The sequence below is a fragment of the Leptosomus discolor genome, chromosome 11 (genome assembly GCF_034619465.1).
Source record: "Leptosomus discolor isolate bLepDis1 chromosome 11, bLepDis1.hap2, whole genome shotgun sequence".
Taxonomy (NCBI): Eukaryota; Metazoa; Chordata; class Aves; order Leptosomiformes; family Leptosomidae; genus Leptosomus; species Leptosomus discolor.
Genome location: NC_141401.1, coordinates 15900027 through 15921232, shown reverse-complemented (window position 1 = coordinate 15921232; position 21206 = coordinate 15900027). Strand labels below are relative to the sequence as shown.

General features: G+C 53.9%; 1 protein-coding gene across 1 annotated transcript in view; it reads left to right on the top strand.

Moving 5' to 3' along the window:
* The first annotated feature begins 8572 nt into the window (after positions 1-8572).
* The window catches only part of CCDC33 (coiled-coil domain containing 33), a 43253-nt gene continuing 30619 nt past the window's right edge, over positions 8573-21206 (top strand). The window contains exons 1-2 of the mRNA XM_086471329.1: positions 8573-8882; positions 9258-9718. Of these exons, the coding sequence (XP_086327455.1) occupies positions 8573-8882; positions 9258-9718 (771 nt within the window). The remainder of the gene's footprint in view (positions 8883-9257; positions 9719-21206) is intronic.

Here is a 21206-nt window from a genome sequence, read left to right as displayed (position 1 = left end):
CCCCTCCAAGGTGTCCCTCTAGGTCAGGACATGAGGCCTGGGACCTTCATCTCCCTTCCCAGAGGGCCAAAACTCAGCTAGAAAGGAGGTCGTCCCTCCCCCCCAGCAATTGGTCCTTGTCAGGGTGCCACCACCATCCCACTGCCCACCAGCGCAGGCTCCAGCAGAGGAAGGATAGACCCCACCAGCCCCAGACAAGCATCCAGCTCAGATGGACCCCCGACCACATCCTTGACACACCCAGCACGTCCCAGCTTCAAGGCATCGACTCTCCAGCCATCCCTTGGTTTCGCCTGCGCAGGGAAGCAGCTCTGACCTCACCCCCCAAGAATGCAGCACTCTGTAAAAAGGTAGAAGGAGCCTGTAAAGTTCATGGCAGCGCACACACATCTTCAGGCCCCTTTCCCCTCACATGGGGTCACCGAAGGCTGGCAGGGCTTGGAAGTTGAGGCTGGGGTTTAGGCAGGTAAGGCAAGCCTAGTCAGCCTTGGCATGGGGCAACATCCTTCTGGGGACGCTCTTTCCCCCACCAAGCAGCATCCAGATGGAGGACCAGCTCCAAAAGCCACCATGTGATTGCCTGTGCCCCTCTCACTTCCCCGTGGGGTCACCCAAAGAAGGGCAACCAGCAGAAAGCAAGAGCTACCTACCCACCAACCCAACCAGGCAGCATTACCCCGTATGATCCACCTCTGAATGAGCCAGCAGATGCCATGCTGCCAATGTCTTGATTTGCAGCCGCTCAGGGACACGGCAGCCACAGAAAAGCAGGAAAGAAAGAAGAAAAAGTCTCAGCGAGAGGCACGGTGCACACAGCCCTCAGGGAGCCCCACCGGGCAAGCCGCAGCCTGAATCTGCACTGGGCGGCAACGTCATGAGACCAAGCTGACAGTCTCCCTGGGTGGCATGTCAGCTCCCCTTCCAGAACATCCTTGCTCAGAGTATCATGCACACCCAGACCCTGTCTCTCGGGGGAGTATGGGACCAAGGTGGGTCAACACCATCCCAGCACCAGGTGATCTTCAAGTCCACCAGCCCAGCCCACTCATCCTCATGAGATGGATGCTGTCCCACTCCAGGGGAAGGTCTCCTTTTGTGGTCCACCAGGCAGGGTGGCAGCATCTTGGTCATCATTCATGAATAGTCTGAAGAAATTAGGAGGCTCTCCAGAGCCTCCAATCCATCTGCTGGACATCATACCAGGCATGTGCAAGGCTGAATGAGTGATGGTGTGACATGGGGTCATCCAAGCCTGGACCCCAATGGGTCTCATTGCCCTGGCCAGCAGGGCTGGTGCTGTGCTGGAGGAGACACCTTGCTGGGGTGTTTCAGCTGCGGAGGAGCACGCAATGAGGGGCATGCAACCACGGCACAGGGAAAAGTTAACCCCGCTACTCCTGCGCAGGCTGCAAGTCCCAATGTCTCGAAAGAGGAGGAGAGGCAGATGTGCCAAAACCTCAGCAGGATCAGCATCCCCAGCCAGGGCAAGGCCACTGCTCTCCACCCTGCTCGGCGGGCGCTGGCTCCTCTGGCCGGGGCAGAGCCAGGAGCAATCTGTGCCCTGGGTTCCTCCGAAACCTGATCTCTTTGCTCCTCCGCGTAACCTCTGCCGAAACAGGCTGGGCCTTTGATCACAGCAGCCTCGCCCGAGATGGATGGGTTCAATAAAGCTCCTTCATATTCTTAATTTCCCACTATCCATCACTCCCCGGGGAGCTTTTGCATCCCACCACTATGAATTAAAGGCGGGGGGGGGGGGGGTGGGGGGGTGGGAAGATGGGAGCCATAAGGGAATTACCCCCCCTTCCCTCCTCCCATCCAGCCTAATGGTGATGCCTTATGTACAGCTTTTAATAAAAATGATAAAGATCTCATTTCACAATTGTTCAGGGAGCCCTTGGGCTGGGGGGTAGGGGGGGAAGAGTTGTTTAAGCAAGATCTCCTCTAATTCAATTGCCATTTCAGGAGCTGCGCTGGTGGCTGCTGGGCTGGTCCCTGCAAAGCCAGGTGGCACAGGGATGGCTTTGGAGGACATCAAAGAGATGATGGTGTTCCCAAAGGTGGATTTAGTGGTTTCAGCTCACGCTTGGAGAGGCAAAGCTTGGTCTCACATCAGCACAAGCTGAGCCAGCCAACTTCAGCCCCAAAGTCCATCAAGCTTAGTGTCCCAGCCTCAAAATCAAATGAGAAATGTTGGTTTGCAGCCACTTGTTCTCAGCTAGGAAGGACAAGGGGACAGTCTAGTCCCACCCCTTCCCTCCACTGGTGACTTTGGAGCCCTCCAAGCACCAAAGATGCCCCAGCCAGCCCTTGCCCATAGCTTTTGAAGACTTTGATCACCTTTCTGGAAAAGTAGAGCTTTTTCCAGTGTGAAAATCCCATGCCGTCCCCAAATTCCCCAAACACAAGTGCCAAGGAGCCCACGCACACTCTGGACCATCTAGATGGAGGCTGGAACCTCCAAGATGTTGCTGCCCACACTTCCCCCTGGACAGGCTCAGTCCCAGGGGACTGAGAATGCCAAACTCATTGCACATGTGCGCCGATTCGGGAATCCCAGTGGCTGGTGAACTCGCTGTGCCCCAGCCCACGGCTCTCCCCATCCCTTCGGGAAAGCCCCTGCCTGGGGCAGGGAAAGGTCTGAAGGAAGTTTTTAATCCCGCTCTGACAGCGATTTCCTCCCTCCTCAGACATGTCAAGGCCAGTTCTCATCTGATCCAACCCCCCTTCTCCCCCAAATCCCTCCTGCACCCTGACATCCACCACCCCAGGGAGAGCCATGGAGCCCCTCCAGCTCTTCACAGAACCCTTTCCTCTGCAGAGCTGGAGCCTGCAGATAATAAATCCACCACGGAGACCATAAACACACTCACCAGAAAGGCAGAGAAGCCCCTTTTCCACTTTAAAAGCAAAGGCAGCTTAAACATCTAAGCCAAGGAGGCTATTTAAGGTTATTTTTAGGCTACTGACACACACACACCCCCACCACACCCCCACACCCCCCCTCCCCATTTCAAAGCAAAGGCACCTGCTGCACACGAAGCGCCTCCTGCAAGCCAGGGGAAAGAGAAGTCAGTAGTTTGCAGGATTGCACTGAAACCTGCTGACAAAATCACCCTTTGGTGTGGAAAGTGACTCTGGGGGAGTTCAAGGCAGAGCACCCCATAACTTCTGCTCCTGCGATGCTGAGGGGGAGCGAGCACCTCCCAGGAAAAGCCCTCGCTGGGATTGCTTCTCAAGAGTGAAGCGAAATCCCTGCTTAAAGTAGTTGGGGGGGGGGGGCTCCTGCACTCCCAGAGCACGATTTACCCCACCATAAGCAAACAGGCTGCAGATTGCAGCTTGCATTTACAACCTGGAGCAAGCAACTCCTCGGGTTCCTTAACCCCAGCTTCCCCCGCGACGCCAAGTTTGCGAGAAGCGACAACAAAAAAGGGGGGGGGGGGGGGCGGGGATGAGGAAAGACAACAAAGGAAAAGTTACCTTCTTCCAACCAGCGGCCTCCTTGCAAGGCACCCAGAGGCTTGGCTTGATGGAGGTCTCGGGAGAAGCGTGGCCTTGCTAAGCGGGGTCTAAAGCATCCGCTGGCGGGAGCCTGGCGCGGATGCAGCCATGCAAGCTTGAAGGCAAAGTTCAGAGCACCGGCGAGCGAGCGGAGGCTTGCGGTGGCTCAGGGAACTTTATCCCCTCCATCGCCAGGAGGCCTTGGCTGGGGGCCACCCTGGGGTTTAGAAAATTAAAAACAACCAACCCCGTGTTCCGCTCTCCCTTTGATTAGGCAGAGATTTTCGGGAGAGGAGGCAGCTCGACCCAGCCCCCTTCTTCCCCAGCTCTCCGCCGGCTCAGTTGGGTTTTAGCGGCTCCCTCCACCCCCCTGTGCTGAGATGTAAGGGGAAGCCCAGCGACCAAGATGCTGCTGTCTGTCCCCCGCCCCGCGATGCAAATGCCTCTGCTTCCTCCTGGGGTGCATCAAAGGGCTGGCTCCTTGCTGGTGTAAATCAGTTGAGCCCAATCCTTTGCCCAAATCTTACAGATTTCTTTGGTTTTGCCCCCCACCCAGTGCAACTTGGGAAGGGTGGGAACAGGGAAGGAACGTTTTGGTTCAGTGAGAGCTGGACAAGTGTCCCTGGTCTGAGGATGCCACCACCAGAGCAGCCTCCCCACAACCCCTCAGAGACGGCCAGATCCTGCCCGGGGCTCACACGGCAAGTGTCATGGGTGTACAGTGACAGCCCCACAGCAGTAGGGAACAGCCTGAAGGGGGTGGGAAAGGTATGAACAATATCTTGGGGTGCAAACTGGGATATGCTTTGCCCCAGGGGTGGGTGCAGGCAGTTGGGAGGAATAGGCAGCTTTACCACGCTGCCCTTGTCCATCTGCTCCTTGGCCAGCACATGCTTCCCACCAGCTACATATAGTCCAGGAGATAGCAGTTTACAAAAAATAAAACCAATATAATCTGGTCAAATACACACACAGGCCACATGTGACAGCAAGCGGAGCAAAGGAAAATTAATCAAGGTTGAAGATTTAGCTTAATTTTTAGCCAAAACCTTGTGGTAATGCTGAACGAAATGACCTGCAGACTTTGTGGGGGTTTTTTTCCTCTCCAGGATAGTTTTTAAATGAGAAATGCTGCTGTTGAATCCCAAAGATGCTTCCCAGGAAAGCTGAGGAACTGGGGAAAGGGCTAGCAGAAAGCGAAGGGGCTGAAATTCAGTCACAGGTGTTTCCTCCCACCTCCCCAACAAAAATATTCCAGCAATGTCCCTCTGATCATAGCAAAGTGATTATTAGAGAGATCCACACCAGCCCTAGAAGGGCTTTGTTGCTACCAAAACGTCAAGGCGCTCTAATGCCCTACAAAAAAGTTGGTATTCCAGCAATTTGACATTTTCAACTCAAAAATGGCTATTGGGAAACCAGCCACAAGCCTTGGATGTACAGCTCCCACCCAGGCTCTGATGGTAACCTTGCCAAGGTTCACTGCCCTCTTCTCAGGCAGCAGGAACCAGGCTGGGTAGAGCCCTGCAAGGTGCAGGTGAACCAGGAGCTCAGTGACAACCCCAGGTGGTGCTGCTTGTGCTCGATAAGCATGAAGATGGGATGGTTTTCCTGCTCCTTACACCTCTCCCAGTCCTGAGCACCAGCTGCAGGGTACAGAAAGCCTCCGATGCCATGAGCCCCTCACTGCATGCATCCTTGGCCTCTGCCCCACACGATAAGGTCTCCAGGAGCAGAAAAGTAATTTGGGAGAGAAGTGTCCTCTCCCTGTATGCATTGATGTCCTGAGCCTGTTTTAGCTTGTAACACTGGGTAAGGTGCTGGAGCATTGAGATTCAGGCACAACCCAGCAGCCACGAGCAAATCACTGCCTCTGTGCCCATGGGGGCCCTTTCCTGAAGGAAAGGACTTTTACATGGAGGAACAGAGCTAAGGACAGCAGGAACCCACCTTTGGCCAAAACACTCAGCTCTCATCACTATTACACAGCTTTCCAGACCCCAAACCTTGAGCTCATTACACAGGCAGAGCTCCAGCCATCAAAAGCCACCATTCATTTTACGGAACAAAAATCCACAGGCTGCCAAAATAAATAGACCTCACACCATCCTATGAATCAACCTCATTCCTAATAGAGCCATGGAAATTGGTATTTAGTTTTTGAGGAGTGGGCAAGGGAGGGTCAGCCCCAGGTTTGGCTGTGCCTAGTGCCACGTTAACACACTGGAGGTGGCACCTCCAGACCTGCTGCATGTGCACCTCTGGTACAGCTGGGAAAATGCTGCATGAGTAACTGTGCCTTAGATTATGGGAAAATTAGTCTTTGATGATATTGTCATTAGCAGTGGCTCCATAATGTGTTTGCACAAGGGCGGGAAGGAAATTAAGCAGGCTAGTTAAGGATGAAATAGCTCCCATTTCCCCACATTAAAGCCTGACAGGGTTTTAATTGAGGCAGAGGAAACTTTCAGAAGCATTTGGGAGCTGAAGTCCAGAGTGTGATCCTTCACACAGACACCAATTTGATCACTGTAATTGCTCCTGCTGCTGTGCTCCACGGAAGCAGAGCCCAGCTCAGTGGCTCAAGGTCCCCATCACGGTATGGGCATGCAAGGCAGGGTGGAGAAAGTCCCAGTTGCACATAAGCATGACAATGACACCTCCAGATGAGACTAGCATCCCAGGTTGCCACGATTTTGTAGGTGAAACAGCTCAGAGCAGCATCACACACACAATTCAAGCCATCTCTGGGCTCTCGGCTGGGAGAAACCACCTTGCTCCAACTCAGCTCTGCTTTGGGAGCACAGAGCAGTCTCCAGCCATCGGGGGAAAGAACCACCAATTCCTCCAACAGCATTAAAAGCATTTATGCTCTCAGCCTTCTCAAGGAAGCAATCCAGCCATCAGCATATCCAAGCACCTTGGAGAATTAGCACTCTTTCCGACAGGCTTGACTGGCAGGGGAATGACATGCACACACCCACCCATTTCATCAGCTCAAGCTTAGCACCCCACAGAGCACACTTTTCTTCTGCTTTAAACCCAACTGTGTGTCCAAAATCCCCCCCTGAATTATGACCCATTTCCCTCCTGACCTCTGCAGCACCCTCACCACAACAGGAGGTTAAAATGCATCAGCCAAGGTTGTATTTGGGATTAGTATTTCAAGGCAAGACTTCAGCCTGTATTTCCCCCTCTCCCTCCTATAGAAACTGAGGAAGAACCAGCAGGTACAACCTCCCTGAAAGCAACAGGGAGGTGTGAGAGAACAGGATTTATTTTTCACTGAGTCCATCCATGGCCCATGTACCTTGTCAAAGGGATTCTTGGAGGCAACGGTTTTGGTATAGGTCTTGGCTGGATGCTTTGCAGGTCCCTGGGCTGCTCCCATACTAGAAAATAAGCAAGTTTTATGCCCCAGGGTCTCAGACACTGTTTTATTCCCCAACCAGCTGCCCCTCCCGAGGATAATCTTGTTGATTCAAACTTGCACCAGCGTGAAGAGACTGGAATGTGGTGTTTTATATGGAGTGCAGAGCAGTCTTAGAGAAGGGCCATCTGCTAGCCCAGCTCCAGCTCACGTTTCACTGGAAACATCCCGAAAGCTGTGGGAACGTGCTATTCTCAGCAGCAATGGGGCAATGAGATATGACAGGGCAGGGGGCTCCTGGTGAGGATTAGACTTTGCCATTCCAGCTCCTGCCCACCCCAGACCACCAACCCCCTTTATGTCAGTCCTGAAATATCTGTGGTGGGACTAACCTCCAGATGCTCAGCTGGCTCAGCAGCAGGTTTAGCAGGCAGGGAGCTCAGCTTCAGTTGCACCAGCCAGAAACACACATGGAAAGAGCAGCCCATGTAATGCTGAGCTGGAGGAAAGCAGACCTGGACCAAAACCCCTTTGCAGCCAGCTTTGACTCAGGACGTCACCCCTGAAAGGCTCCTGACCCACATGCAGGCACTCCACCAGCCCAAATTTCCATTCTGCAGCCCAGCTGTGGCTCTCAGGACATCCCCAGCCCTCACTGCAAAAGCAAAATAGCAGCTCTGGGTCAAGTCTTTCGTGCTCAAAGCCCAGCAAGCTCCCAGGCAGGCGGTGATTACACATCTCCAAACCACACATGTAAAGAACCATTTCAGTTTCTTGTTTTGTAGAGACGCTTTAAGTCATGGGGCACTTTCTGCCTTGGGCTTGTCTGCAAAGTCACCAGGCACTAGCATTAGGTGCGTGGATTCCCTTGTCCCTTTTGTGAGTTGATCTAACAGCCAAGCACTGCTCCCCAGGCTCATCCCGCTCTTCTCCTTTGGCTTACCCAACCCTGTGCCACAAACCAACACAGCTAAAGACTCGCCCTAGAGACAAACCAAAGCATGGCTGCAGGCTTGGCTGCCCAGTCCCATCAGCAGGAGATCCAGCAAACAGTCCACGGGTGCAGCGGGAGGCAGAATTGTCCCATGGGGGTCAGCAATGGGAGCAACTGGCTTGCACTGTTCTCAACACCAGCATCTCCTGGAGCCTCTGCAACATCCAACAAAACCCTGTGGTGACTCTCCCAAAGAAAAGGGCTCAAGGAGCCACCTACTCCCCGCTGCAGGGATGCACACACCCTCCAGCACACCCTGTACGCGCACATGTGTCCATGTTGCATTGCTCAGCACCACCCTGGATATCCCAGGCTGTTTGCTGGAATGCAGCCACCGCTTTGCATCTAGTTACCTGGTTTCCCAGCAAACAAACCAGAGTTCAGAGTCCCTGTCTCTGCCATTGCACAGGGGCAGCAAAGCTCTCAGCATCCCCCCACGGCACCGAACAATGCTTTTTCAGGGACAGGGATTTCTTTTCCTTTTTTTGCTGTCTTTGAAAGCTGCCTGCAGAGATGTGAAGCCAACACGTACCCAGGGGCACCCTCAGGCACTTTCTCTGCTGGTGAGGGGAAAGGGAGCAGCAGCAGAGCTGGCTTAGCTGAGAAACCTGCCCCAGGCTGCCAGGAGGGGTTGCTCTGGGACAGAGACCTGCGAGGTCCCTGCCATCAAGAAGGGTCCCTCTCCAGATCCCATCTCTGTCCCCATGGCAGGCAAGGCAGGGGAGCCTCGCATCCCCCTGACCCTGCAGCGCTCCCAGCTGAAGGCTGAGAAGAAGACCCTAGATTTTGAGTTTGAGGTGGTCAGTGCCCAGTTTAACCGGCGGGGCCGCTATGCCCTGAGGCTCACTGTGGAGAACCCACTGCTGCAGGGCTCCGGTGCCGGCATCCAGCTCCGCATCAACAGCGGGGAGGTCATCCAGAGCAGCACCGGCACCACTGACACCATCGAGCAGAGCGACCTCAATCAGATCTACTCCTTCCAGAGGAAGAAATTCACCTTCACCCTGCCCAGAGGTAAGAGGCTGGATGCCACGGGGATGGGCTGGCAGGGGAGGTGACCTAGGAGCACAGCTCTGCAGCAACTACAGCCTGTCTCAGGCTTGCAAACCCCTGTACTGTGCTCACACCTTCGCCCCGCAACAAAACCCTGAGCTGAAGTCAAAGCTGTCTGAGCTGAGTGGGGTGGATGGCACAGGCCCAGCTTGGGGAATGGGGCCAACACCACCACCAATGCAAACACCTCTACCCAAGATCTAGATGTATCCAGGCTGGATAACTCATTTGCTAGTGTTCACAGAGCAGAGCTAACCAGGGCAGCTGATGGATGAGCCCAGGAGATGCTCCTGGGACCTCCTAAGCAAGACTTCACCCCCTTACCACTCCCATCAGGTTTCTGCAAGAATGACAAGAACCATGACGTGCGGCTCCGTGTCGAGGCCCTGCACTTCCCTGGGAAGGCAGAGAGGATGAGGAGGAGCAGGCAAGTGGGCGAAGCCTTCTTTGCCATCTATCCCCGCACAAATCAGCCCCGGATGAAGCTCTCTCCTGGGAAGGATGAGGACTGGTACTGCTACGGTGCCGTGATGGCTTTGCTGCGGGTAGGCAGTGAGCAGCCGGCGATGCACTGCGGCCGGCTGGCCTTCACCGCATCCCTGCACGAGCACCGGCCACCCACCACGCTGGCTTCACCCCCTCTGCTCTCCCCCAGCACCCAGGAGGAAGACCAGCAAGCAGCAGGCACAACCCCAGCATCCCCACCCCTGAACATTCCTGTCCCCAGCAGCTCACTCCGTACGCCCAAGTCTGCTTACCACTCACCGCCCGCCGAGGGCCATGCCCATTCCCCTGAGGTAGGAGAGCCCAAATTTGGGGGTCAGAGATCCTGTGCTCCAGCAAAACAAGAGCAGACCAGTCTGCTTTGGACAGGATTTAGCCTTAGGTTAGCTAGATGTCCACAGATAAGTGCCAGCTAGAATAAAGACAGAAAGGGAGAGGTCTCCATACGTTTCAGAGAATGTCTTTGCTAAACAGCACAGCCCTGCCTCAGTTTCCCCTCCCTCATTCCTTAACATTGCTGGGTAGCAGCAGAGTACCACTCCCCTGCCTGCCACCAAAGTTAGGGACCCTCTTTGTGCAGGACAGGAGGGAGCTAGGACAAGCTCAAAACACAAGCAGGGTCTTCATGAGACAGCAACCACCCAAACAAAGCCAGTAAAGAGGATCCTGCAGTCAAACCATGCCCAGAGCTTTAGGAAAACATCTTTTATGGGGTATTGACCTGTCTCTGCCCACCCCAGCATGGTCATCACAACATTAACCATCCACTACCAGGTAGAAGGCCTTCAGCTTGCCCCAGACCTTACCCACAGCACTTGCAGCAGAACTAGAACCTCCAACCCATCTGCTTAACCTACCCAAAGCCCCTCACCTTCCTGGCTGGTGCAGGGCAGCCTCTCCAGCAGAAACACACCCCACCCCCCAAAGAAAAACAAGCTCTCCTCTGTCCTGCTCTTTTAAGGGCTGGGAGAAGCCAGTCCCCTTCAGGGGCAGCTGGGAGCCGGGCAGGTGCTCCCTGTAAAGTGTGGAGGGAAGCCTGGGCTGCTAAAAAGCTTATTAAGACAATTTTTAAAATGGGAGTAGGTTTATTCTTTTTTTTTTCCCCCTTCTGAGGCAGTTGGGGCTGCGGAGGAGAAGTCCCTGGGGATGCATGGCGGAGGGTGTCTCTAAGGCTAAAATATTGTTGAGGGTGGTTATGGCTGGTTTAGGTTGGTTTTTATTTCTTACAAAAGTTTTGACCTTGAAGGGTGAGGTCCTGAGCCTAAGTAATAGAGGATGGAGCTGGGATGCAGAGGAGTCTCCCCGGGATGTGGGGGCAGATGGTATGGGGGACTGGGAAAGGGGTGATGGAGCCCAAAGCTGGGCTTTCAAACCCCTTCTCTTACTCCCAGAGGCTGCAGGCTGACCCTGCGCTTGGCTCCTCCCCGGAACTCCTGGGTGAATCAGCAGGCGAGCATCCTTCCTCCTCCTCTTCTTTCTCTTCTTCCTCTGTGCCTGCCCCAAGGCGACCGCTGAGCTGTAGCAGCTTCCACCTTTCCTTGCCAGGCTGCAGCCCGGATTTGACCTCCTTGCCAGCTCAGGTGAGTGCAGCTGGTGGGGAAGACACCATCCTAAATTAATAACAAAATGCTATTATTCATAGTAGCTTCCCATTAGAGCTTTGTGGTGCTGGAGAGGAGATGGAGGGGTGCAAGGAGACATGGCCATCTCCATCCTGTCCCTAGCTCAGCTTGGGTACCAGCACTGCTCTGCCTCCCAGGCCATTGTGTTCCCAGCCTAGTTGTGAGGATGGGCGAATGAGACCTCAAACTTTGCATTTTTAGTACCAAAAGGCAGCCCTGCAAGCTGGCCATCCTCGCGCAGTGGATGGTGTCACCTAGAAGGTCTTAAAATGCTGACTGTGGGCATCTGGGGCTGATGAATCTTAAATATTTCATCTTGCAGCTCAAATCTAGACTTCTGAAAACTGCAGAAACCATAGGGCAGGGCTAAGGCAGTCTGAGAGCCTGCATTTCTCTTCCCTTAGTTATGTTAAAAGCTGTCTAAATAAAGGAAAAAAGACAAGCCTTACCCCAGGGGCTCCGTTTCCTGCATCTCACTGTAAGAATAACACATCCATTGATGAAGACATTGTCTGTGCTGCTCTCCGAGGTGTCTCATACACCTGCGAAAACATTGCTTGAGAAAGCTGGGTTACGGCACTGGAGACGGGGTTGATCTCGTGAACCCTCCCCAGGCATCCTCTGGGCTTTCTTCTTCCAGGGAGTCCTCTGTGTTCTCCAGCTGGGCTAGTGGGAGATGGTGGGCTCAATGGCGAGGTCTTTGGCAGCCTCTGGGCCACCAGCAAACACTGTTGGCTCAGGGGTGGGACTAGCAGCCCTTATTCAGCCCCCCAGCTAAGGGCTTCTGCCGTGGAGAGGCGACAAGGGACTCCACAGGTGGTGGCTCATATTCAGGGTGTAGTCACAAGGATGTTCTCAATGCTGAACATGTGCTTCTTGGTCCTGGTGACTACGTTGGTGTGGCTGTAAGGTAAAAATTGGGTTGGCATCCCTCCCCCCTGCTGCTGCTGTGCTGCAGGACACCTTCATGTCTTGACTCTTTCCCTTGTACAGGATCAATGTGTTGCTGATGGCTCTGGGGCACTTGGTCCATGTATTTCACAGGAGTTACAGGGTGCTCGAGCCATGCTGAGCCGCTCAGCCCCGCTCCAGGGCAGCTGCCTGCTCCTTGCGCTGCAGGCAGGATGCTGAGCATTGCAAAACCTCAGGACCCTGGAGCAACGCCTTGTCCCTCACAGCACTTGGCCTCTGTGGATTTTCAAGTGGGTGTGCTATCCCCGCCCCAATCAGCCAAAAATTTACTGGCCAGAAACGCTTATTAGTGAGGCTTGATTGAGTTTGCTCAGCAAACGTCTAGACGGAAACTCTCTCAAGCTGCAGAAATCGATAACAATCAGCTGGGATGCGGAGCGGGATGCGGAGCCGGGCCAGGGGCGTAAGGCAAGGCATTAGCAAATGCAATTTTGCTTCTGGGCCCCCAGAGGGAATGCAATAAATCACCTGCTGCTGATGTCACCCAGCAAGTATTTGCCAGGATGGGTTTTATTTAAAAATTAAAAGCTGAGAGGCGGGAAGATGTTGGCTCTCTGCCCTCCTGGGAGGGCAGGAGTGATGGAAAATGTGTCGGAGGGTGGCTGAGGTGTGCTGGGTTATGGGGATGAGGGATGGACCATGTGGAGCTAGGAGGGAGTTTTAACCTCCGAAAGCACTCCTGGGGTGCTGCAGCCTGGAGCAAGCTGAAGCTATGGGAGTTGCTTGTCAGTCTGGAGCTGTTTTAGGTCTTGGTGGTCCAAACCTCAGCATCTTAAAGCATCACACGTTGATCCTGCAGTGCATGGTGAAAGTGAACCCTAAACTGAAGTTCAAGAGCCTAAATAGCTTCCTAAATTCAGGCAGGACTTGGGTTATCCATAGTTTGGGGAGTCAGTAATGCTGGGGCACGAAGAGGGGCAACTTCAGAGGGGTGAGGGGTCTCGTCACAGGGCTGCTGCTTGGACTGATGCCCTGAGAAATATGAATGCCGCAGTACTGCATACACCTCTCTTGCCTCACCAAATGGTGAAGACATGCAGGCGCATCCCAGTGGGGAACCAGCTCCTTGACAGTGCCTTCGTGCCGAGCATCTCATCTGCAGGACGGTGGGGATGATGGATGGATGCTGAGCTCCACCCAAAAGGCCAAGGCATGGGGGATAATGATTTTTCTCGTCTCACCACAAGCTGCGGATAATGTATTCCTAGGCACGAAGTGGGAGGCTCTGCTGGCTGTTCAAATGCCTCGTGCGTGTTGCAGAGCCAGACAGCTTCCTAATTGTCCCAGGACCTGGGCATGGCACCGAGCAGATCGATAACATGCCATGGATGATCTCTCAGTTGCTGGGATGGCCGAGGTTGAGCCTTGGAGCTGTCAGCCCCAGGGATACCTCCTCCCCTAGCCTGGCAGGGATGCAGGAGAGGGGACTGGGCTCACCAGGACCCTTAGGGAATTCGTAGCAGAGCACAAGACTCAGTTGAGGGCAATCAGACCCCAGGCCAGCAGAAGTTCGTCCCTGCCTCTGGGAACAATTCCCATTTCACTTCCAGTAGGTCTACGTGGCTCTGGGGAGAAGGAGCCAGCTTTTGGAGATCTCCTTGGCAGTTGGACTTGGTTGCAAGCCCACAGTAGATGGTTTGTTTCCAGTCTCCCTGAACCAGCTGGCAGCGAGGCGCCCATCCCAAAACAGCAATCTGTTGCTGTCAGGGTACAAGGAATCGCAGCCTTTCTGTAGCAAACAAATGGGTTTGCGCACAGCTTGCCTTCCCGCTCAATCTCGCTTGTTTACCAGGCTGCAAGAGTGCTGGGGTATCAGGCATCTGGGTGAGACACAGCTGGTGCTTCCCATGGTAAGCACACCCCATCCATGCTGTGCAAGGCCAGCTGTGACTTGTGGAGCTTCAACAAGTCTGAAAAATGGGACCAAACCCAATCCTGGCTCTGCTTACACTGTGCTTTATCACTTTGGATTCCCCACGGAGATAAACAGCTTCCCTAGTGAAGCGTGCGCAGGTGCAGAGGGACTTGGTGTAACATAAATGACAGGGACGAGAAAAGAAGTTCCCTGGGAATAAAGCGCACCTTTAGTTTTTAAGCAGGATACAGAAAGTGAAGCAGTGACTCCTCAAGCACCAAGTGTATTTCAGGCACCTGGGGGAGTCTGAGACACAGCTGGACCCATCTTGTTCCCTTTTTGGGGATGTTCAAGTTGGGGCTTCCTTAATGCATGCGGGGAGTATATCAGCAGTCCCTTCCCTACCAGTCAGATGTGGATGAACAGGCTGTGAATTGCTCTGGCCTCTCCTGAATGCTTCAAATCAAACCCAGACCTGATTACCAGCCCGGCTCAACCATCTGGCTGTGCCAAGGGGCTGGGGGATGGTTTTGGGCTGAGACGTTGCATTTCTGCCCATCTGCAGTTGTAGGGGGAGCAGGGCTGCAGGGGCAGGGCAAGGATGCTTGCGCTGAGATGTGGATGCCCTCACTACGTGCCCCATCTCGCTGAGCGATGATGGTGGATAAAAGCTTCTGTCTTCCCATCACCAGAGCGGCAGGGCTGGGGCAGAGGTCTCTGTTAGCGGGTGATGGATGACTTGTGTCTCCCGTCTGTCTCCTGTCCGGCTCATCCATCACTCATCCCAGTGACAGCAGCCGTCACAGGGAGCATGGCAGAGGTCCAGCCCTTCTCACCAGCCTGCCGCCCTGATGGCAGGGTGAGGGGCTGGAGCTGCGTTGACTCACTGAAAGCCCAATGTGTCTGAAAAACAAACTCTGCCAACAGGGCTCGCCCCGGGATGCGGGCGAGATGAATAACGCCTCTCCGGCGTGCAATTTGTAGGGCTTTGAAAAGCTGTCAGCCCAGGGAGGAGCACGCCTTGACGGGTTCATCGGGGACTTTGCTTTCCTCCGGCAGCGCCCCGGCTCTCGGCATCCCTTAATCATCCCTGCTCCATGCCGGAGGGAGCCGGGAGCGAGAGGGGACCTGAGGCCAAATGGCTTTGGGGTGCTGCTTGCATAGCTCTGATTTACTGAGTGATTTTTTTGGATGTAAAAACGCATGTTCCTAGTGATGTATGGCAAGGAAATTATATCCCCTGTCCTCACGTTGGGGAGCTGAAGCTGCCTAACTTGGTCCAAAAGTCCTGTTCTCCACGTGCTTCTCCCTGGCTGGGTGGTGATCTGGCATGGAAATGGGCCAGTGCAGAGTGGCAATTCACGTTTTCTTAGCTAAAAATGGAGAAAAATCTTGGATGGGGAAGATGGTTCCTCAAGAGATTTTCCAAGCTGCTTCTCGATTTGCTTGTCTGTAAAGCACAAACTCTTTGGATGCTCAGAGGAAAGGCAGGCAGGAGGAGCGGCTGCTAGCTCTAATTCCTGCAATTTAAGTCATCATGTCCCTTTAAGTGTCAAATAGATGCCTTGATGAGAAAAGCAAATGGGGTTAAAAAGAGAAAATTGCTCCGTTTTAAGAGGCAGGGGGGAGGAAATTGCACCGGTGCCACTGATAAATATAGAAAGTGTAAAACTCTCCTAATGGAGCAGACGAGGCGGTGCTGGGCTGCTGGCCCATTTAATTATCTGACAGGTGAATTGGGAGTTTTCTACATAAATGGAAGGAAAATGAATTTGGCAATTTTTAGCCCAAAGGGATTCCCGGCCGGCGGCAATGGGGCTCCCCAGGGAAATCGGCTTGGAGTCGGCATCCCTGCATGCCGACAGGGGAGAGCATCCTCCCTTCCGGCGCCCCGAAACCGCCCTGTGATCTCTAATGAGCTCCCGCAGGGTCCCCTCAAGGAAACAACTTGCTTAAAAATAATAATAATAAGAATACATCAAGTTCAGCCTGAGTCCAAGGAAAAAAATCCGCCCCTCCCCATCCCTGTTGCTGACTGGGAAATGGGAGCAGAGCAGCAGTGTCTGCCTGCAGCAATGGGGGTTACTGGAGCAGCAGGGAGGGCTGAGGCTGGCAGGATGAAATGATGAATAAAACAGTGTTTGCTTTCCTGCATCGCTTTTCTTCCTCTCGCTTTTGTTTTGCTGGGGATCTACTAAAGGGCTTTAAACCGCTCCGATGTTTTTCCTTGGAGGGAGGTTTGAACCTGCTGCGTGAAGGTGTTGGGAAATACCCCTTGTAATACAATTGGGTTTGCTTCAAATACAAGCTAGGGCTGCCTCAGGCCGTTGGTGGAGCTGAAGTTCTCCAACCATCTGGCTGTTTATCTTAGGGCTGTGTTTTGAGCTGCGCTTGCCAGAGTCTAGAGCCTTTGCAAGGGGGAGGATACGCTCGCTAGCTCCTAGAAATGGAAACCATGTGCGCGCCGGCTCCTTTCATTTGAGAAGCTGGCGGCTGTTCCCTGCTTTGTGTACCCACCTCTGTGTGACCCTAGAGGCTCTTTTTCAAGGGCAAGGGCTTCTCCATCAGATGCTAATTGTAGGTGTCATTACAGCGGGTCTGCGTTCTCCTCCCACCCCATGCCAAGCAGCTCCAAGGGGAGCAAAACCTCAGTGGTGCCTGAGCAAAGAGGGAGAAAGCATCCACGGCTGGATCCAGCAGGATAACAGCTTCTTGTGCTGCATAAGAAAACCATGGATGAGCCCACGTGCCTTCCCTTGATGCAGGGAGGTTGTGGCGTTGTGCAAAAACCCTTTGCTTTGGAGGGGCGGCATCCCGCTGCAATTGCATCCCTGCTTGAAGGACCACGGTGCTGGGGATGCCCATTGGTGCAGCCCAGTCCTCCTCTCCCACGGGTGGCAGCAAGGGTCGGAGGAAGAAGAGTGCTGATACTGTTTTAATCTTCCTTTTAACTGTAATTGCGTTTGGCCAGCTCCCCTGAGCTTGTTCCGGGAGATGCATTTTTCCTGGCCAGATTGCTTTCCTTGTTTTGCTCATTGGAGACAGGCCGGGGCCTGTGTCATGCCAGCTATGCATTAATAGAGCCTCAAATGAGATTTCACAGCCTCAAATCTGATTAGTGCCGAGGCTCCGGTTGCTTTGGAGAGCAGGGCAGACAGACGAGGAGCCGTGATACTTGTGGAGGGGGGGCGGCGCAAACCCGTACGGATGTGGGATGTCACGCTGTACCCTAACACCCCAGGCTTGCGGGGACTGGCGCGGAGCCTGGGGATGTGGGGACAGCAGGGCACGGGGTAGCTGGGATGCAACACGTCTCCCATGCCCAGAAAACCATGAATTCAGGATGCTAAATCGTCCCTCGCGCAGCATGTTGGGAGAAAGCTGGTCTGGGCGAAGAAGCTGCATCCGTTTGCCCATCAGCTGCCGAGTCCCTGCCGTAAGCCCATATTTCACCCTGTTTTGCTGCCTGATGATGTGCAAAATCCCCCTGCCCATCCCAGATCCCCTGTGCCTGAGATGTGTGCTTGCTCGCTGCTGTGGTGGAGCAGATTGGCCGTTAGCTGTCTGCTCACCTCAGTTATCAGGAGCTGCTTTGCAGTGTCCTGGGGTCTCTTGGTGTGCTCTGACATCCTAGAGCCCTGAGAAGTGGCTGGATCTGCTAGGACGTCCCAAGGGACACTTGGGGACCTGGTAACCTCAGGCTGGCCTGGTTCCAGGTTGCCCTGGCCATGCTCCAGCCCTACCTTGTGTTCAGACCCCTCATGGCCCAGTGCTGGAGGTGTAACCTGTGGCCTGATCCTGTTGCTTGTTTAAAGAGAAGTGGTGCTTTGTTTCCCATCCTCTCAGCTGCCAGAGGAGGGGAAGCGGCTTGCCAGCATTTAGCTGCCGTAAGGAGGCTTGAAAGGAGCCTGGGGAGACATCACATAGAAAAACTCACACCAGCCCCAGTCCATCTTCACTCACGGAGCCTACTATTGTTTTATGAAGTCTCAGGAGGAGAATAAACCTGACACATTCCCAACAGCCGCTCATAAATTTCCAGGGCAGGGAGGAGCTCGGCGCTGCGAATGCTCCCACTGTAGAGGAGCGGATCCTTGCTCTCGTGGCAGTGTCGCTCCTGGCCTTAGCCAGGGCTGGGGGGCTCACTACAAAGGGCCATGAGGGTCCTAGTCCTTCTGTGGTAGGGCAGGGGCTGGTGTCCTCTCCTGCAGAGCAGCAGTGCATTATCCCAAGGAGCACTGGCAGGGCTGTGTTTTGGGGTTGAGGAGGTGAATGCTGCCGGTGTACAGCCCCAGGCACTCACCTCTTGGTCATGTGCTGTCCAGTGCAGCGGAGAAATACAAGTTCAAGGAGCATCCTGCAAGCACCGACCTTCTGGTTGGGAGAAAATGCAGCTGTGGTCTCCAGCTGTGGGCAGGGGCCGAGGTGGGATGGAGGAGCTCCTGCAGTGCCATGTCTGGAGGTCCCTGCTGGCTCCCAGCCCGGGCTGTCCTCCCCGAACTAAACGCCGGGCTCTTGAGGCTATTTATGTCTTGTCAGCTCGCAGCCAGAAGCAATTTAATCTTGGCTGAGCGCTGCTGTAGAGGAGCTGCCTGGGCCCCCATGCTTCTTTCGAGATGATAAAGAGTTGATAGAAAAACAAATTACGATGATGGCAGCTCAGGCACCGTTAATCAACCTCCCCACAACATTGCAGTGTGAATAATTAATAATCATCATTAAGGATGCTTTAAGGGTGGCTTGGGGTTAAGGTGCTGCGTGGGATCAGGGTAGTGGATTGCGTGAAATGCTCAAGATGCTCTGCAGGAGTCTGTGATGCTCCAAGGGACCTCAAAATGTTTAAAACACGTAATGTCCCCAGCTGAGACCCTTGGGGACGTGGGAACTTTATTTTTTTCTCCACCTACGCAAGCTACAGGTTGCAAACTCCTGGGTGAGAGCACTTAGCTTGGCAGGAACAGAGAAGTTTTCCTTCCCACTGAGTAAGAGAGCTGAAAACCAAGCGTGGGCTCTACCTGGAACTGCAGGCACCCTCCTTTCTGGAAGAAATACTGAATTTCCTCCTGTCTTTGAATAGTGACTGAGGGGTTTTTTTTTGGTAGTTAATCACAGCCTTGCTGAGGGTTTCAGGTGCCTGTTGCCTGCAAAGCCTGGCATTGTTCACGCCTGCTATTTTTAAAATGTTTTGTTCTCTTGCTGAGTTTTACTTAGCTTAACCACTCGTGAATTTTCTGTTAAAACCCCTCACTAATTATCGTGCTGTAACCTTTGCTAGCTGTAAAACCTACGTGTTTTTTTAGGGAGATGTAAATATAAGTGGTAGGTATGAAGATGTGTGCTAGAAAAACTGCTTCTGTTGTCTGGGATGTGAGAGAAAATAGGAAAAACATAGGAAAATGTCCTAAAACAGTGATCTGGAGCTGTAAATAAGGCTATGGTGTGAGACGCCAATCCAACATCACAGCTTGGGTCTTCGCGTCTCCCAGAGCGAGCTCAGAGGTGTCCGTGCAAATCAAAGCAAGGTTGTTCCCTGCCTGCCAGCTGGAATTCCTCTGGATTGCATTTTTAGTGGGTATTTGGGGTGCAAATACTCAGTGAATCTCCAGAGCCAGAGCCTGAACAGATGCTTTCTTGAAAAGAGAGAGGGGTCTGCAGGGACAGCATCCCTGCCTGCACACTCATGCATTCTTCCTGCCTGCAAATCCAGCACCCTGCCTCTTCGAGGCCCCCAGCCATCCTTGCCCTCCCTTGGTGATGCAGCTTGTGTTGATACAGCCCAGGGGTCTTAAACCCAAGTCTGTGCTTTCCTCCTCCTCCCCCCAGCTCCATCACACAGTTTGCCCTCTTTGATGATGCTGGGATGGGACAAAGTCATGCTATTATTTTTTGAGATAGTGTTTATGCTCTTCCACATGCCCTCCCCCGCCCCCCCCCCCCCCCCCATCCCCCCCTTTCTCTTCCTCTCTGGAAAAGCCTTGGGAAGGTGTCAGGGCTTGGCATGTTGTGCTTTTGGGGGGGCAAGGAAAGCTGGGGTGCTCAGGTGGGGTGCAGAGCAGTGGGGAGAGCCTGAGCCCGTGGAGGGTGAATTAATGGATATCATCTCACATCAGGTCAAGAAACCCTCTAATTTCCCCTCTCCATCAACATCACTGGGTGGGGGGATAACTGCCCTGGAGCTGGAGCTGGGGTGGGATTGGGATCCATGCCCCCCATCCGCTCTGCAGGTCAGGGAATCCTCCCCCACTTTGTGTTTCTGCTCCTTCGGTGCAGCTTTCTGGCTGTCACGGATGCCAAGCCTGTCTCCAGCACCCAGCCTCAAGCTCCAGCTGGCTTCTGAGCTGACAGCAAAAAAATAAGGGGGGCAAAAAGCTGATTTCAGTGTTTTTCCAGGCTGCTGGTGGTCAGAGCACCCAAGTTTCCATCCCACAAGCAGTCCTCACATTTGGGCTTGTTATCCCCCGTGTTGCTGGGTCACCGCCTCGCTGCCAAGCCCATCACCACTGCAGCCGGGCGGCTTTGGGAGAGACAAGGGAGAGGACTTAGGATGAACCAGCCTCTCATTACAGAGTTTGGAGGCAATGCCATGTGTCGGAGGGGATTTGCAGGCAGTGGCTTTGAGAAGCCCGCAGGGTGGTTGCTGGGCTGGAGCTCTTGCTTCAACCCCAGGAGGTCCAGAAGGATGCACGAAGGGTTTGCTTTTCAGGGGCTGAAGTGGTGCAGGGTGGGTTTTAACCCCTTGTAGCAACAGTGCTATGGAATATTTGATGTATTAATAGTATGTGCTACCAAAGACAGTGGCACAGTGAGGATGCAGCCAGTGAGGGATGGTGCCGTCTCTCACTTGGATGGGTGTGATGGGTGCGGGGACGGTCCCCCCGCGGGTGAGGAGCGGCAGCTTGTGGCTCTGCTGCTCCTTAGCACATCAGCTGGTGGGAATTAATGAGCTAGGGCGGGGGGAGCCACCACACTCTCCCCCTTTCCCCCCAAATTGGGCTGAGATCCCAATTCCTGCAAAGTCCCTATAAATTGCAGAGAAGCCCGGACTGGCGAGGAGGGGGAGCAGGGGGACGGCAGGGGCTGGGCAGGGGCGGGGGGTGGGGCAGTTGTTGGCAGGTCAGAGGGCTATGGGGGAAATAGAGGTGCTTTAGAAGGTCAATCCTTGTTTTGGTAACCTGCTTTGGGGTCTTTGGTTGGACCGTAGTGTAACTGGCCCCCATGGGACCACACTGAGCATGGATGCTTGACTGGTTTCACCTCATGCAGGATGCTCTCATGCTGCTGGGTGTCCTCCCAGAAAGGCTGGCACCGTTGTAGCCCTGCCATGGCATGGTG